This window comes from Microcaecilia unicolor, chromosome 1 (assembly GCF_901765095.1).
Source record: "Microcaecilia unicolor chromosome 1, aMicUni1.1, whole genome shotgun sequence".
NCBI lineage: Eukaryota > Metazoa > Chordata > Amphibia > Gymnophiona > Siphonopidae > Microcaecilia > Microcaecilia unicolor.
In genome coordinates, this window is record NC_044031.1 from 551,424,377 (window position 1) to 551,443,083 (window position 18,707).

Here is an 18,707-nt window from a genome sequence, read left to right on the forward strand (position 1 = left end):
TGACGAATTAAAAAAAACCTCAAAACACAATCCAGAAAACTTGAATGAACATGGAGAAAGATAAACCTACACTCAACGCATGGAAACAAATACAAAGAAAATATAAATATGCAATAAAGGTCCTACTACAAAACCAAATTAGGTCCGGATTACAAAGATATGAAGAAACTATTCCAACTCGTAAACAAGCTACTAGACACCACCCCTATCACCACAACCAGCACAGACATCCCACCCGCAGACAAACAAGCTAACTAATGAAAAAATAATAAAACTATGCAGCACACTTCACCACAACACTGACATTGAAATCTTCTTCAACGATCTGGACCTAACCTCCAATGGTTATCCAGCTGACCGGCAGAAGTTTAATGTGAGCAAGCGCAAAGTAATGCATATGGGAAAGAAGAACCCAAATATAGCTACATGATACAAGGTTCCACATTAGGAGTCACCGACCAGGAAGAGAATCAAGGTGTCATCATTGATGATATGTTGAAACCTCCACTGCTTAATGTGCGGCGGTGGTGGCTAAGAAAGCAAATAGAATGTTGGGTATTATTAGGAAAGGAATAGAAAACAAAAATGAGGACATTATAATGCCTTGTATCGTTTCATGATGTGATCTTAACTTGAAAACTGTGTGGAATTCTGGTCTCAAAAAAAAAAAAAAAAAAAAAGGATATAGTGGAATTAGAAAAGGTACAGAGAAGGGCGATGAAAATGATACAGGGGATGGGACGACTTCCCTGTGAGGAAAGGCTAAAGCGGCTAGGGTTCTTCAGCTTGGAGAAAAGATGGCTGAGGAGAGATATGACAGGAGGTCTATAAAATACTGACTGGAGTTGAACGGGTAGACGTGAATCGCTTGTTAACTCTTTCAAAAAAAATACTAGGACTAGGGGGCACACAATGAAGCTTAGTAAATTTAAAACAAACCAGAGAAAACATTTCTTCACTCAATGCGTAATTAAGCTTTCAAATTTGTTTCCGGGAGAATGTGGTAAAAGCAGTTAGCTTAGCAGAATTTTAAAAAATGGTCGGATATTTTCTTTAAAAAAAGGTCCATAAGTCATTATTAAGATGAACTTGGGAAGATCCACTGCATAAAGTCTGTTTTACTGTTCTGTGGTCTTGCCAGGTATTTGTGACCTGGATTGGCCATTGTTGGAAACAGAATACTGGGCTTGATGGACCTTTGGTCTGTCCCAGTATGGCAATGCTTATGTTCTTAGTTTTTATAGCACATGTTAATTTGACACACTGTCCTGCTTATAATCGAACGAGAAAAATGCCCAAGTTCCGACCTAAATCGGGAGATGGACGTTTATCTCACAAAAACGAATAACGAGGTATAATCGAAAGCCGAACTTGGACGTTTTCAACTGCACTCCATCGCGGAAGCATACAAAGTTGACGGGGGCGGGACTGGGGCATGGTTATCAGCCGGACAGAGATGGGCGCCTTTCGCCGATAATGGGAAAAAAGTATGCGTTTGTAGCTAGAATTTAGGGCACTTTTCCTGGACCCTTTTTCGTTTTTTCACGAATAAGGCCCCAAAAAGTGCCCTAAATGACCAGATTACCCCCAGAGGGAATCGGGGATGACCTCCCCTGACTCCCCCAGTGGTCACTAACCCCTTCCCACCACAAAAAATGATGTTTCACAACTTTTTATTTTCACCCTCAAATGTCATACCCACCTCCCTGGCAGCAGTATGCAGGTCCCTGGAGCAGTTGTTAGGGGGTGCAGTGGACTTCAGGCAGGTGGACCCAAGCCCATCCCTCCCCCACCTGTTACAATTGTGCTGCTTAATGCTTAGTCGTCCAACCCCCCCAAACCCACTGTACCCACATGTAGGTGCCCCCCTTCACCCCTTAGGGCTATAGTAATGGTGTAGACTTGTGGGCAGTGGGTTTTGAGGGGGATTTGGGGGGCTCAACACACAAGGGAAGGGTGCTATGCACCTGGGAGCTTTTTTACCTTTTTTTTGTTTTTGTAAAAGTGCCCCCTAGGGTGCCCGGTTGGTGTCCTGGCATGTAAGGGGGACCAGTGCACTACGAATCCTGGCCCCTCCCACAAACAAATGCCTTGGATTTATTCATTTTTGAGCTGGGTGCTTTCATTTTCCATTATCGCTGAAAAACAAAAACGCCCAGCTCACATATTGTAGAATAAAACATGGACGTCTATTTTTTTTGAAAAAACAGTTCGGTCCGCCCCTTCACGGACCCGTTCTCGGAGATGAACGCCCATGGAGATAGACGTTTTCGTTCGATTATGCCCCTCTGTATCTCCTAGCAAATCCATGTAGTTTACAACTTAATAAAATAATAATTTTAAAAAGTAAGAGTAGACAAAGACAAAACTAAGGGAACAAGAGTCTAAAATAGTATCATAGTAGATGACAACAGATAAAGACCTGTACATTCCTTCCAGTCTACCCAACAAGATAAACTCATAGCATAAGATATGATGTGATACTACATATGTATACTTGATCTTGGTTTGTCCTTGCTGTTTTCAGGGTACAGACCAAATAAGGCTGCCCAGCACTGATCTTGTCTCCAAGTCCCACTCCAGCCCATTTATGGCACAGACTGTAGAATCAGGGTCTAGATTGCAATCAAGTATAGCGAGAAGAAAAAAAATTCAAGACGCAGAAGGGTGGAAGAGAAACAGAATATCAGCTTAAGGTCACAAATGTCAATATATGTCAATGAGCACAGCCCTAAAGAAAAGCAAGTTGGGAGGATGCGCAGAAGAGTTTTGTAGTAAGCCCAGCTTCTGTGTGCATATGCCAGGCAAAACACACTGGTGTTTGTTTTCTGCGCTTTTAAATATAAGCTTTTTGATTTTTTTTTCTTGGAAGGCTTATATTTAAAACGTAGGAAATGGACGCCAATGTGTGCTTTCACTTTCAGGTTTGCTCAGACTTGCGCACATTTGTTTCTTGCTACTGGCACTTAGAAGCTTGCATGGGCTTCCTTCTGCTTCGAACTTGAAGAAAAAGCAGCAGATCTTAAAGAATCGTGAGAAATCCTCTCTTCAAATACCCTAATGCCTTCTCTGAGCTAGTGCTATTTTTTCAGCAGCAAGGACGGTTTTGTTTTGTGCGGGAATAAGAAATGGCCTCATTAACATCCATTTGACTAATTAGCATACTATTTGCATTAATCTTTGGCACACTCATTGTTTTCTGCGCTAGAGCGTCTGAGCATTCTGTACTCACTAATGTAGGAGCTAGTCCAGTGCTAATGGCCTCTAGTACCCACATTTTCCTTCCAAGCATCTGGGTTTCAGGCAGCTATCCTGGACTTCTATCATGCAGCGCTTTAAATCAAACTCGCTGTTTTTGCTGACAGTCTTATGTATAATAAATTACAACAGTCCACATGTAGGACATGGTCTGGGGGGGGGGGGGGGTGGGGGGGAGGAGAGAAAGTTGGTTGCCAACTCTACATAAAAATTTTGTAGAAAACCAAAGATTCCTGATGGACTGGGAAAGGCTTAAAGATGCCTGAAGGCCTTAACTGCTTGATCACACTGAAAAACAAAACAAAACAAAACTCGATACTCCAAGAAGAACCCAAATCCAATCAAGGGATAGTTTTCATAGAAACCATCTATCAAGTGTAAAAAACAATTTATCCTCACAGCAGCCAAAAAGATAAAAATGTACAAAAATACAGAATCCTCTTTAAAACAAGCAGATGTATCTCTTCACATCTCTCTGTAGCTGGTTAGACCAGTGATTCTCAAACCTGTCCTGAGGACCACGAGCCAGTTGATCTTCAGGATGTCCCAAATGAATATATAGCCCAAAAATCAATTATAAAAGTACATAAATACTACATATTACAAAACAGCCTAAACAACATAACCTAAGATCACTAAAACAATCTGTTCGCAAGATTGACTCCCACTACGCTCCCCCAAGTGCTAGTACTCGAAGTTAATTCGTACAGTTGACTCGACTCTCAAACCTATTTTTATAAATATTTTACAGTTATGGCTTGCTAAATGGAGACTTTTCTACCTCCAGGGAATTGTGTTTTCAGAGTCCAACTATACAAATTAACTTCGAGAGTACCAGCGCTTGGTGGAGTGCAGTAGAAGTCACTCTTGTAGACAGATTATTAGCCAGGTAAACTTGAAGATCACCACTTCTTACTTTTAGAAGTAAGCAACAGGGAATAGATTTCATTCTTAGGATCTGCTGGGTACTTAAAATGTCTTCATACCACTGATCTACTGAGTCCAGCATCTTATGGACCTGATTTTCAAAGGTCAGCTATCTGCAGCAATTATCCAGATAAATCTAACTAGTTACAAATTTCTCCTTACCCTGAATCTGCTCAACCTGTACTCTTAAATACCAAGGTGTGCATATGTAACTGTTGTAGATGGAACCCAGTCTGGGTTTCACATATCGTAGCATGAGTGTCTTTTGTCAGTGATTCTAGATTACCTGTTAAGGTGTTTTAGATAGGGGAGATGATTCACTGTTGGTATTATTAAATCCATAGATGCCATGTTTAAAATTCACACATTATAACTAATGGAGTTTTTGGAGACCAATGAAAGAAACTGGACACTAGCATTGACTCAATAGAGCTTAAGAGTCCGAGGTTGGTTCTTATGAATCTGAGGTCTCCATTTTCTCCACAAAAAATTATTAAAAAAAAAAATTTAAAAGCCTGAAGCGAGTCTTGAATTTGTAGTCTCAACAGTGGAATATTTGCACTCTTTAGGTGTTGATATCTGGTCTTGTATTATTATACATATATATTCTCATATCCATGGAGTCTCACTGCAGACTCATTGTGTCAAAACAGAGTTTGCTGATATTTTTTGGTGTTGACTCATCCTGAGTTTTCTTTTGCAGCCTTGTTGAACATGGTCAATACTTTTGGTAAGGTGGAGGGCTTTAAACCTGATTTGGAGAAAACCAGTTATTCTTGTTAATATGCCCCTTGACCAGATTGAATGTGCCTTTTCAATGTGCGGGCCCTTCTACTAGATATCTAAGGATTCAACTTAAGACATTATTGATGCAACTTTACGATGTCAATATTGCCTCTTTACTTACAAAATTGGGCACAAATCTACACTGAGCGGAGAAATAGGCCTTCCTTCCCCCGGCTTTGGAATTAAAGTGATAAAAGCTGTATTTGCTTCCCAGGGGAATGACCTAGCCAAAACAATTTATGCATAATAAGCCTCAAGTGGCAGACCAAGCTGGGAGTCCAGCAAGCGATAAAACACCGCTTTACTAAGTAGCAAGGATATAATGTGTAATTTCTCCAGAGGTGATCAGGTTATTCAAAAAAATATACATAAATCACTGCAGACCGAACCCGATGAAACCAAGTTCAGGAGACAAGCATGTAAACCAATCGAGAGGCAGTATTATGTGCCCTTGCAAAATAAGTATATTCTTTATCCGTAGGGTGTCTACCAGATCTAAAGTAGCATGAAAATAAGAGAGGCCCCTCAGAGGATTAAGTTGTTCATAAGTGGGTAAAAGTTTATCAATGCTAGGATCCATAAGCAAGTTAAAATCACCATTGTTAGACACTGCTGAACTATCTCTAATAAAAATTCATTGGTATATGTCACAGGAGCATAAATTAAAGCCAAAATTATAGTTTGAGATTGCTATTTTATAGTAGCCAATATATTATGACCCACAGGGTCCACTTTCGTATGCAAAACATGACCTTAAAAATGTCTACCAAGGAGAATGGCCACCCCCGTTCTGTACTCCCCTGAAGAGTCCGAAATAACCTCTCAAACCCAATCTCTCTTCAGTTTTTGAAGTTCTAATTCATTTAACCAAGTTTCTTGCAGCAAGCCACTTGGACCTTTTGTCTCCTGAACCAAGTTAAAATTTTATAATGTTTTATTGGTGAACCAATACCGGAGACATTCCAAGTGGCAAGCTGGATAGTCAAATTAGGTGTTATCATACAAGAAACAAAAGGAAGAATACAAAGATCAAGTCTTCAACTAAGGGGCCCAACACCCAGCCCTCATCAAGTACCCCAACACATAGACTGGGAAACAAGATTGGACAAGAAGAATAACTTCACTCCAGGACCAAATCACCACATGTCTAAACCAACTCCCTGGTAGCCAGACCCATAGCCCTTGACAATGCCACCTCTGCCCATCCCTCCCACCACCTGGCCCCTAACCCCGTGTCATGTTATGCCAAACTCCCCCACCCCACAGGCATAATGAAACCCATCCCCCATTCAGAACAAATAGAACAGAATCAGTTAAAAAAAAAAATACACCAGTTAACGGTCCCACCAGAAAGTTCACACACAGTTATTCTAAGAACGAACAGGGTCCATAGGCTATACAAGCACCTCGGAAAGTAAGGAGCCCAGTTGTTGTTTAGCAGCTTCAGGTATCTGAAAAACCTGCATAACTCCATTCTGCCAAACTGAGTCATGTTACATTTACTACTACTACTAGATACGGCAAGGAAAACCCAATATCCTGGGCAAACAAGGCCTTGCACACTTGTTTAAATGTGCAATGCTGTGCTGCCACACCCGCAGAAGAATCTTTTTGCCCTCATATTGGAGATCCTTAGCTTTGCAGTAATTGTGCATTTTTATTTATTGAGATTTATTAACCACCTTTATTAGGGAGGCTAACAAACTGGGCAACACGATAATAATAATGGGTGATTTCAATTACCCCGATATTGACTGGGTAAATGTAACATCAGGGCATGCTAGGGAGGTAAATTTCCTTGACAAAAATCAAACACTGCTTTATGGAGCAGCTGGTACAGAAGCCGAAAAGAGAAGGAAAAATTCTAGATCTAGTCCTTAGTGGAGTGCATGATCTGGTGCAGGAGGTAATGGTGATGGGGCCGCTTGATAACAGTGATCACTATATGATCAGACTTGATATTAGCTTTGAAGTAAGCAGAAAATCCAATACGTTAAATGTTTAACTTTCAAAAAGGAGACTATGATAAAATGAGAAGAACTGTGAGAAAAAAAAAAATAGAGGAGCGGCTGCAAGGGTGAAAAATTTACATCAGGCGTGGATGCTGTTTAAAAATAATACCCCGAAGCCCAAGCCAAATATATTCTGTGTATTAAAAAAGGAGGGAGGAACACCAAATCACAGCCGGCATGGTTAAAAAGTGAGGCGAAGAAAGCTATTAGAGCTAAAAGAAAATCCTTCAGAAAATGGAAGCGGGTTACTGAAAATATTAAGAAACAGTATAAGGAATGTCAAGTCAAATGCAAAGTGCTGATAAGGAAGGCAAAGAGGGTCTTTGAAAAAAAAAGATTTCGTTGGAGGCAAAAACATAGTGAAAAATTATTTTAGGCATATTAAAAGCAAGAAGCTGGCAAAAGAATCGGTTGGACCGCTAGATGACCGAGAGGTAAAAGGGGCGATCAGGGAAGACAAAGCCATAGTGGAGAGATTAAATTAATTCTTTGCTTCGGTCTTCACCGAGGAAGATTTGGGAGAAATACCACTGCCAGAAAAGGTATTCAAAACTGACAAGTCAGAGTAACTGAATGAAATCTCTGTAAACCTGGAGGATATAATGGGGCAATTTGACAAACTGAAGAGTAGCAAATCTTCTGGACCAGATGGTAATTCATCCGAGAATAATGATAGAATTGAAAAAATGAACTGGTGGAACTATTGTTAGTAATATGTAATTTATCTTTAAAATCAAGTGTGGTACCGGAAGATTGGAGGGTAGCCCATGCAACACAGATATTTAAAAAAGGTTCCAGAGGGGATCCCGTGAGCCTGACGTCAGTGCTGGGCAAAATGGTACATAAGTACATAAGTAATGCCATACTGGGAAAAGACCAAGGGTCCATCGAGCCCAGCATCCTGTCCACGACAGCGGCCAATCCAGGCCAAGGGCACCTGGCAAGCTTCCCAAACGTACAAACATTCTATACATGTTATTCCTGGAAATTTGGATTTTTCCAAGTCCGTTTACTAGCGGTTTATGGACTTGTCCTTTAGGAATCCGTCCAACCCCTTTTTAAACTCTGCTAAGCTAACCGCCTTCACCACTAACTCCGGCAACGAATTCCAGAGTTTAATTACACGTTGGGTGAAGAAAAATTTTCTCCGATTTGTTTTAAATTTACTACACTGTAGTTTAATCGCATGCCCCCTAGTCCTAGTATTTTTGGAAAGCGTGAACAGACGCTTCACATCCACCTGTTCCACTCCACTCATTATTTTATATACCTCTATCATGTCTCCCCTTAGCCGTCTCTTCTCCAAGCTGTATAGCCCTAGCCTCCTTAGTCTTTCTTCATAGGGAAGTCGTCCCATCCCCGCTATCATTTTAGTCGCCCTTCGCTGCACCTTTTCCAATTCTACTATATCTTTCTTGAGATGCGGCGACCAGAATTGAACACAGTACTCAAGGTGCGGTCGCACCATGGAGCGATACAACGGCATTATAACATCCTCACACCTGTTTTCCATACCTTTCCTAATAATACCCAACATTCTATTCGCTTTCTTAGCCGCAGCAGCACACTGAGCAGAAGGTTTCAGTGTATTATCGACGACGACACCCAGATCCCTTTCTTGGTCCGTAACTCCTAACGTGGAACCTTGCATGACGTAGCTATAATTCGGGTTCTTTTTTCCCACATGCATCACCTTGCACTTGCTCACATTAAACATCATCTGCCATTTAGCTGCCCAGTCTCCCAGTCTCGTAAGGTCCTCTTGTAATTTTTCACAATCCTGTCGCGATTTAACGACTTTGAATAACTTTGTGTCATCAGCAAATTTAATTACCTCGCTAGTTACTCCCATCTCTAAATCATTTATAAATATATTAAAAAGCAGCGGTCCTAGCACGGACCCCTGAGGAACCCCACTAACTACCCTTCTCCATTGTGAATACTGCCCATTTAACCCCACTCTCTGTTTCCTATCCTTCAACCAGTTTTTAATCCACAATAGGACATTTCCTCCTATCCCATGACCCTCCAATTTCCTCTGTAGCCTTTCATGAGGTACCTTGTCAAACGCCTTTTGAAAATCCAGATACACAATATCAACCGACTCCCCTTTGTCCACATGTTTGTTCACTCCTTCAAAGAATTGAAGTAAATTGGTCAGGCAAGATTTCCCCACACAAAAGCCATGCTGACTTGGTCTCAGTAATCTATGTCCTCGGATGTGCTCTGTAATTTTGTTTTTAATAATAGCCTCTACCATTTTCCCCGGCACCGATGTCAGACTCACCGGTCTATAATTTCCCGGATCTCCCTTGGAGCCTTTTTTAAAAATGGGCGTTACATTGGCCACCTTCCAATCTTCCGGTACCACGCTCGATTTTAAGGATAAGTTGCATATCACTAGCAGTAGCTCCGCAAGCTCGTTTTTCAGTTCTATCAGTACTCTAGGATGAATACCATCCGGTCCAGGAGATTTGCTACTCTTCAGTTTGCCGAACTGCCCCATTACGTCCTCCAGGTTTACCGTGAAGTCAGTAAGTTTTTCCGACTCGTCCGCTTGAAATACCATTTCCGACACCGGTATCCCACCCAAATCTTCCTCGGTGAAGACCGAAGCAAAGAATTCATTCAGTCTCTCCGCTACGTCTTTGTCTTCCTTGATCGCCCCTTTTACCCCTCGGTCATCCAGCGGCCCAACCGATTCTTTTGCCGGCTTCCTGCTTTTAATATACCGAAAAAATTTTTACTATGTTTTTTTGCCTCTAATGCTATCTTTTTTTCATACTCCCTCTTGGCCTTCTTAATCTGCGCCTTGCATTTGCTTTGACACTCCTTATGCTGTTTCTTGTTATTTTCAGACGGTTCCTTCTTCCATTTTCTGAAGGCGTTTCTTTTAGCCCTAATAGCTTCCTTCACCTCACTTTTCAACCAGGCCGGGTGTCTTTTGGACTTCCGTCTTTCTTTTCTAATTCGCGGAATATGTATGGCCTGGGCCTCCAGGATGGTATTTTTGAACAGCGTCCACACCTGTTGTACAGTTTTTACTCTCTCAGTTGCCCCCCTAAGTTTTTTTTTTACCGTTCTCATTTTATCATAGCCTCCTTTTTTAAAGTTAAACGCTAACGTATTTGACTTTCTGTGTACAGTTACTTCAAGGTCGATGTCAAAACTGATCATATTATGGTCACTGTTATCAAGCGGCCCCAGTACCATAACGTCCCTCACCAGATCATGCGCTCCACTAAGGACCAAGTCTAGAATTTTTCCTTCTCTCGTCGGCTCCTGCACCAGTTGCTCCATAAAGCTGTCCTTGATTTCATCAAGGAATTGTATCTCTGTAGCGTGTCCCGATGTTACATTTACCCAGTCTATATTTGGATAATTGAAGTCACCCATTATTATCACATTGCCCATTTTGTTCGCGTCTCTGATTTCTTTTATCATTTCTGTGTCTACCTGCTCATCCTGGCGAGGCGGACGGTAGTACACTCCTATCACCATTTTTTTTCCCTTTTATACATGGAATTTCAACCCACAGTGATTCAAGGGTGTGATTTGTGTCCTGCTGAATTTGTAATCTATCTGAGTCAAGGCTCTCGTTAATATACAATGCTACCCCTCCACCAGTCCGGTCCACCCTATCATTACGATATACTTTGTACCCCGGTATGACAGTGTCCCACTGGTTATCCTCCTTCCACCAGGTCTCAGTAATGCCTATTATATCCAATTTTTCATTTAGTGCAATATATTCCAACTCTTCCATCTTATTTCTTAGACTCCTAGCATTTGCATATAGACATTTCAGAGTATGTTTGTTGTTCTTATTTGCATGATGCTTAGTACCTGACACTATTGATTTGACATCTTTTGTCTGATCTTTAGTTGTATTTAAGGGCACCTGGCCTACCACGGTCTGTTGTGCAACCTCACTATCCAGAAACCCTATCTTCCCTGTTTGTGAGGTATCTTTGCAAGATACCTTTTCCCGAACCATGCGCTTTTGAGCGACTGTCGGCCTTCCCCCCATTTCTAGTTTAAAAGCTGCTCTATAAAGAATAAAATTACAGAGCATATTCAAAAGCATGGATTAATGAGACAAAGCCAACATGGATTTACTGAAGGGAAATCTTGCCTCACCAATCTATTACATTTCTTTGAAGGGGTGAATAAAATGTGGATAAAGGCGAGCCGGTTGATATTGTGTATCTTTATTTTCAAAAGGCATTTGATAAAGTATCTCATGAAAGACTCCAAAAGAAATTGGAGAGTCATGGGACAGGAGGTAGTGTCCTATTGTGGATTAAAAACTGGTTAAAGAATAGAAAACAGAGAGTAGGGTTAAATGGTCAGTATTCTCAATGGAGAAGGGTAGATAGTTGTGTTCCCCAGTGGTCTGTGCTGGGACCGCTGCTTTTTAACATATTTATAAATGATCTAGAGATGGGAGTAACTAGTGAGGTGATTGAAAAACTTTGTGTCATCAGCAAATTTAAAGTTGTTAAATCACGAGAGGATTGTGTAAAATTACAAGAGGACCTTACGAGACTGGGAGGCTGGGCATCTAAATGGCAAATGACATTTAATGTGAGCAAGTGATGTATGTACGAAAGAAGAACCCGAACTATAGCTATGTAATGGAAGGTTCCACGTTAGGAGTCACTGACCAAGAAAGGGATCTCGGTGTTGTTGTTGATGATACGTCAAAACCCTCTGCTCAGTGTGCTGCGGCAGCTAAGAAAGCAAATAGAATGTTAGGTATTATTAGGAAAGGAATGGAAAACAAAAATGAGGATATCATAGTGCCTTTGATTTGCTCCATGGTGCAACCGCACCTCAAATATTGTGTTCAATTCTGGTCGCCGCATCCCAAAAAAGATATAGTGGAATTAGAAAAGGTACAGAAGAAGGGCAACAAAAATGATAAAGGGGATAGGACAACTCTCCTATGAGGAAAGGCTGAAGCATCCAGGGCTCTTCAGCTTGGAGAAAAGATGGCTGAAGGGAGATACGATAGAGGTCCATAAAATGAGTGCAGTGGAATGTGTAGACGTGAATCAATTGTTCACTCTTTCCAAAAATACTAGGACTATAAATGAGTGGAGTGAAACGCGTAGACATGAATCATTTGTTTACTCTTTCCAAAAATACTAGGACTAGGGGGCATGTGATGACGCTACAAAGTAGTAAATTTAATATGAATTGGAGAAAATATTTCTTCACTCAACATGTAATTAAACTGTAGAATTCATTGCCAGAGAATGTGGTAAAGGCGGTTAGCTTAGCAGGGTTTAAAAAAGGTTTGGCCGGCTTCCTAAAGGAAAAAAATCCATAGACCATTATTAAATTGACTTGGGGAAAATCCACTGGTATTTCTGGGATAAGCAGCATAAAACGTATTGAAAGTTTGGGGGATTTTGCCAGGTATTTGTGACCTGGATTGGCCACTGTTGGAAACAGGATGCTAGGCTTGATGGGCCTTTGGTCTGTCCCAGTTTGGCAATACTTATGTACTTATGAAACAGATTGAGAGGAACACTGTGCTCCTTTCCTTCTGCCACTTTGTGCGCCTCAGGTGCTGCAGCCCGAACTCGATGCTCCTCCTTCTCTGGTTTTGAGGTCATTTCCAGCAAGCCCCAATGAAGAAATTTGTCCACAGAAGTTAAGCCAACAATCTGGTAAATTATAAGAGGAGGAATTTCAGCTGATGATAGCAAGATTCAGAGTTTGAAGGAGGGTGAGGTCGGGAGCCCTCGTCAAGCACGGTTCCCCTGTTCAGAACATCACATGACCTCCCAGGAGAATTTTGAATTTAACAAGAAACTCAATAGAGAGCCAATGGTGTTTCTTGTGTAGGGGAGTAACTATGCCCCGACTTAAGTGCATGACACAACAAATGTATGGCTGTATAATAAACTTGAGCTGGCCCCAGTATACTAGGACATATGGTTGTAACTATGTACCAATGGAAAATTATCATGCTGGGAGTGGGGCTACCATGATAGCACAGGAATTTCCAAAGTATCAGGACTAGGTGGTCACTATAATCCCCCCCCCCCCCCCCCCCCCCATGCCTCTTAGTCTTGAACTTTGAATTACTAAGCTACAATAGCAAACTGTACACTACCTTGGGTTAATCTCTTCATAAAGAAAGTTAATAAATCCCAATAAACCAACCTTCAGAGACATCAATGCATATATACAGTATAAGGACTTTCTAAATAGTTCAAATACTACCAGGCACCTGAAATGTCCACAGTTAAGTCCACCTGAGATCCATCTCTAATGTTAGGTGGCAAGACATGATTTTCAACAAAGAAATCCTTGATGCCAGATTTCTAGTGTGGAGGGAATGCTGATGGATGCTCAGTTTTTGCATGGGGAGTGGAATGAAATACGTATCTGGGATTGTTTAGTGCCTATGACAGAGTATGATGCAAAAATCACTATTGACCAGATTTACTTAGATTTCTGTCCATCTTACCTATGTAAGTTCTAACAGACTTCATATGCTTACTGTTTGGCTTAATTATTGTTTAGCAGCTGATGTGTTTCCTTTTTTTCCTCTAGTGAGAACTGACTCCAATTCCAAAAAAATCCAAAAGGACAGTTGTCAAATGCTATGAATTATTTATTTTTGTTACATTTGTACCCCACGCTCTCTCACTCTTGGCTGGCTCAATGCGGCTTACAAGGGGCAATGGGGTCATCTGGCTGCTTCAATTCCACTATGTCATTAAACTTCTTGATAAATACCTCTCTGATTATAATATCCTACATTCCTCTCTGTCTGGATTCCCGGAATTGTATATTACAGAGACTGATCGGGGATTTGGCGGCACGTGGTAAGGCTCTACTAGCTCAGGGCCATAATGCTGTGGTTATCTAGTTCGATCTAGTAAAGCACAATCTTCTACTTACTAGATTGAGTACATTGGGGTATCATGGGGATCACCTTATCTTGGTACAAGGTTTTTGGTTTTTAACGTCCTGCAATTACATAGTTCAGAAATACAGAGAATGGTCATGTAACATAGTAACATAGTAGATGATGGCAGAAAAAGGCCTGCACGGTCCATCCAGTCTGCCCAACAAGATAAATTCATATGTGCTACTTTTTATTTGTACCTGTCCTCTTCAGGGCACAAACCGTATAAGTCTGCCCAGCACTATCCCTGCCTCCCAACCACCAGCCCCACCTCCCACCACCGGCTCTGCCATCCGATCTCGACTAAGCTCCTGAGGATCCATTCCTTCTGCACAGGATTCCTTTATGCTTATCCCACGCATGTTTGAATTCCGTTACCGTTTTCATTTCCACCACCTCCTGCGGGAAGGCATTCCAAGCATCCACTACTCTCTCCATGAAAAAATACTTCCTGACATTTTTCTTGAGTCTGCCCCCCTTCAATCTCATTTCGTGTCCTCTTGTACTACCGCCTTCACATGTCCGGAAAAGGTTCGTTTGTGGATTAATACCTTTCAAATATTTGAACGTCTGTATCATATCACCCCTGTTTCTCCTTTCCTCCACAGTATACATGTTTAGTTCAGCAAGTCTCTCCTCATACGCCTTTTAACGCAAATCCCATACCATTCTTGTAGCTTTTCTTTGCACCACTTCAATTCTTTTTACATCCTTAGCAAGATACGGCCTCCAAAACTGAACACAATACTCCAGGTGGGGCCTCACCAACGACTTATACAGGGGCATCAACACCCCCTTTCTTCTGCTGGTCACACCTCTCTCTATACAGCCTAACAACCTTCTAGCTACGGCCACCGCCTTGTCACACTGTTTCGTCGCCTTCAAATCCTCAGATACTATCACCCCAAGATCCCTCTCCCCGTCCGTACCTATCAGACTCTCCCCGCCTAACACATATGTCTCCCGTGGATTTCTATTCCCTAAGTGCATCACTTTGCATTTCTTCACATTGAATTTTAATTGCCAAATTTTAGACCATTCTTCTAGCTTCCTCAGATCCTTCTTCATGTTTTCCACTCCCTCCCGGGTGTCCACTCTGTTACAGATCTTAGTATCATCCGCAAATAGGCAAACTTTACCTTCTAACTCTTCGGCAATGTCACTCACAAATATATTGAACAGAATCGGCCCCAGCACCGATCCCTGAGGCACTCCACTACTCACCTTTCCCTCCTCCGAGCGAATTCCATTCACCACCACCCTCATGTACTTGGAACCCTGGGTGTGGAGTTCTAAAGGGCTCCGCTCTGTCTCCTTCATTATATGTCTTATTCCAACCTTTAGAAAGACTCCTGGAACAGCTTGGTATTCCTTATTTCATATACGCAGATATTACTCTATTACTGTCAATACCTCATGATTGGCATGATACTTTGAGAACCATTACTAAGTGTGTACAGTTGATTGAACAATGGACTCTATTCAATTATCTCAAACCTAATCACGATAAAACTAAATTTTTATGGTTAGACCCTTTTTCTGTTGGTTTTCCTCAGGGCTTTAACATAGCCTCAGATTCATTTTTGTTTGTATCCTGTTCTAAAACATTAGGGGTTGAAGTAGATAGTTTATCTTTTGGTTGGTAAATGTTTTTACTTTTTAATTGAGAACTATTTGTAAACTTTTTGATAGTGCATAATTCAGATTGCTGGTCCAAGTTTTAGTCTATCTAGATTAGGCTATGGCAATGTTATTTATGTAGGATGTTCAAGTATGCTGTTAAAGTTCAACCAATTCAAAACGCGGCAGCTCGGTTGATCTTCTCAGCCCCTAAGTTTGATTCAATAACCCCATTGCTTCTGGAGTTGCATTAGCTTCCAGTCAAGGCAAGGTCCCAATTTAAACTGTGTACCATTTTTAAGATCGTGACTGGATTAAATTCTTCTCCATAATAGCTCTATTGGTAAAACTAGAAATCAAATGTTTTTGCTCTTTCCAACAGCTATAGGGGTGAAATCATGTAGAATCTTTCTTTACTCTGTCTATGCATTATCAAGTATCAACAATTTGGAATTCGCTGCCAGTATCTATTCGAACAACCACAGACTACATGATTTTTTATCACCATCATAAAACTTGGATTTTTAAGATATAGCTTATAATTCTTGGATGCATTGTGGTTCAACCTCTTAAAACTGTAACCTGCACTGAACTAAGTAGGTTGTTGCAGAATAGAAATAACATGTAATAGTAACAGGATAGACCCAGGCTAGGCTAAGACAACAATGGAGGACATCAGAATTCCCAAGTTACTGTTCTATGGTCAACTGGAAAATGACCATGATCACATGAAGGAACATGCCTCAGATTCAAGGACATCCTCAAAATCTGCAAAGTATAACAGGAGGACACAGACTTGAACACAGTCAGATGGCAGCAGCTGCCCAAAACCCAGAACCCAACTCAACATTGGTATAAAAAGAAATCAAGGAGAGAGAAAAAAAAAAGGCCATTTATGCAACTTCCATCAACTGCAGGCTTTACTTGCATCACCTGTAGGTCACAGGCTGGTATGCTAATCACATCAGTAAGGAAACATAGTTGATCATTGACAACCTGCCTTCAACAGGAGCCACTATCCTCATACACACACACATAGAACCAATACATGTAATACATAAACCGCTTTAGTTGTACCAAAGAAAAGCAGTATATCAAAAACATAACAGATAACTGTACACGAATTAAGATAAACATGTGTGTGTGTTTGGGGGAGGGGGGAATTTGATTTGAGTTCTTAAACTTGTAAATCACTTTCTCACTCTTTGTAAAAAGTGATCCATCAATATATAGGATAGATTGAAATGAACAAAAAAAAAAATGGTTGACTGGATTCAGTCCTAAGAAGGATTAAGCAATGGACATATAAGTTCTGCATTTTACCTGTTACGATCCCTGAAGGAAATGAGATGAGGTAGCCAAGAATAACATTTAGAATTAAAAAAATAGTAAATGTCAGCAATCCTTCCAATTATCAAAGTCCACCTTCCATACTATCCTGGCTAACATCTTCCTACTCTCTTCCCTTACTTAATCTTTATTCAATACTATGTATATCTGATATCATGTAATGACTATGTCATAACAAACTCTGTAAGCCACATTGAGCCTGCAAATAGGTGGGGAAATGTGGGATACAAATGCAATAAATAAATAAATAAATAAATAAATAAATAAAGACCTGCTTGGTCCATCCTATCAGTCCAACAAGGTGGCCAAAGTTGAATTTGACACAGCACAGGCTTCACTTTTTCATGGTTAAACACTGGTATACAAATGAGGCTCATTTTCAAAACACAGACTTAAAGTTACATATGTTACTATGCGCTTTGAAAATGAGCACCTTAATACCTCTATTCCTGTCAATTTTGGTGTGCAGAGTTTGCAGACCGTAGAAGTCTGCCTGGCACTAGTCCTACTTCGCAGATACTGGAGGAATAATTATATTTGAAAGGAATTAGTTCAATACAGTTTCTTAAAATGTCATAGTACAATCCAGACTGTTGTCATCTCAAACGTGTCCCCCAAAGATATACGCAAAGTTGACCCGTCTGGAAACGCTGCCCCCAAGGAAATTATTCTGCCTTCAGCGTTAGCGAAACTATCAGCTGCAACACCTTGATGAAAGATTTTCATTTGCAATTCAGAGCCATCAGAAAACGAAATCGCACAATATCAGCGCCGAGCTAAAGTCACTTTACAGGTAAAACTAGCCACTGCCTTAAAAGAGAGGAAAAGGAAATTGGGTGCTGTGGGCGAGAAAGGAGACAGGGAATGGATGGATTCAGTCACAGACATCAAGTTAAGTATTATAATAATCAGAACTATATTCATTATATTTTCAACCAATAAAATCCCCTCAAATCTCCCAACTCACAGCGTTTCCTTTCCTGTCCCACACTATCACAGATACAAGGTCTGATCATGTGATCTCTTTTCCCCAGGTGAAAAACCTATAAAGAAATGTAGCACAAGTAATCGCCCCGCTAGCCCAGGGCTAAAGAGAACCAAGCCACGAAAGTTACCCGACTGCCACAACGGATCACACCTGACCCGCCTCCTAAAGCCGAGGTAAACACAGTACCTGCTCGTCCCACCGATGGAGCTGGCTGTAGCGCACCTTGCAGAAGAGGAAGCCCTCTAGGTACACAGAGTAGAGCTGGGGGGAAGAAAAAAAAACAAAGAACACCGCCGGTCAGTCCGACTCACCCAGCCTCACTCAGCGCACACTAAAACCAGCAGCGCGCAGATACTTAACCACATAGCGGCTGCCCAAGCTGTCCACCAGCAAATCCGTGATGGGGATGCTGAAATGCATGGCCGCAACCCTACAGCTTCCCTTCCCCTTCGTTCTATTCAAACACTGTAGCTAGAAACCCTGTTCTTCCCCGAGCCCTGGGAGGAGCTTTAGGAGGAATGCAGGAGGGTGGGGCCGGGCAGGTACAGCTCCCAAAACTGACAGGGAGAAAGAATCAGAAACGTCCTACAAACAGATTGATGAGCAGGAAAAACGTAGATTAATCGTGAGGAAACAGCAGCTAGAATACGAAAATATATCGTGAACTTTGAGTATCTGTTGTCTTTGCCCAGTCTTCAGCTAAAGCCCCTCCCCCCGCAGCTGAAAACCCTTCCCACTCGTGTCTATCTGCCTTTCCTTAGCCCGGCAAACAAGTTTCTAGCCTCACAATTACCCCCAACCCAATGTGCACAGCATCTCCTTTTTCCCTTCCATACCA

General features: G+C 41.4%; 1 protein-coding gene across 3 annotated transcripts in view; it reads right to left on the reverse strand.

The window, feature by feature from the left end:
• SNX31 (sorting nexin 31) overlaps nucleotides 1–18,373 on the reverse strand; it is a 128,163-nt gene extending 109,790 nt beyond the window's left edge. For 2 of the 3 annotated variants that reach the window (XM_030217326.1, XM_030217317.1), the window contains exons 1-2: nucleotides 18,230–18,373; nucleotides 18,056–18,130 (exon numbers count right to left, since the gene is read on the reverse strand). In XM_030217326.1, coding sequence (XP_030073186.1) covers nucleotides 18,056–18,130; nucleotides 18,230–18,289 — 135 coding nt within the window. In that variant the 5' untranslated portion in view covers nucleotides 18,290–18,373. Of the gene's footprint in view, nucleotides 1–17,848; nucleotides 17,882–18,055; nucleotides 18,131–18,229 lie in introns of those variants that run through there. The other variant, XM_030217333.1, reaches the window with a different exon arrangement.
• Nucleotides 18,374–18,707: the final 334 nt, after the last annotated feature.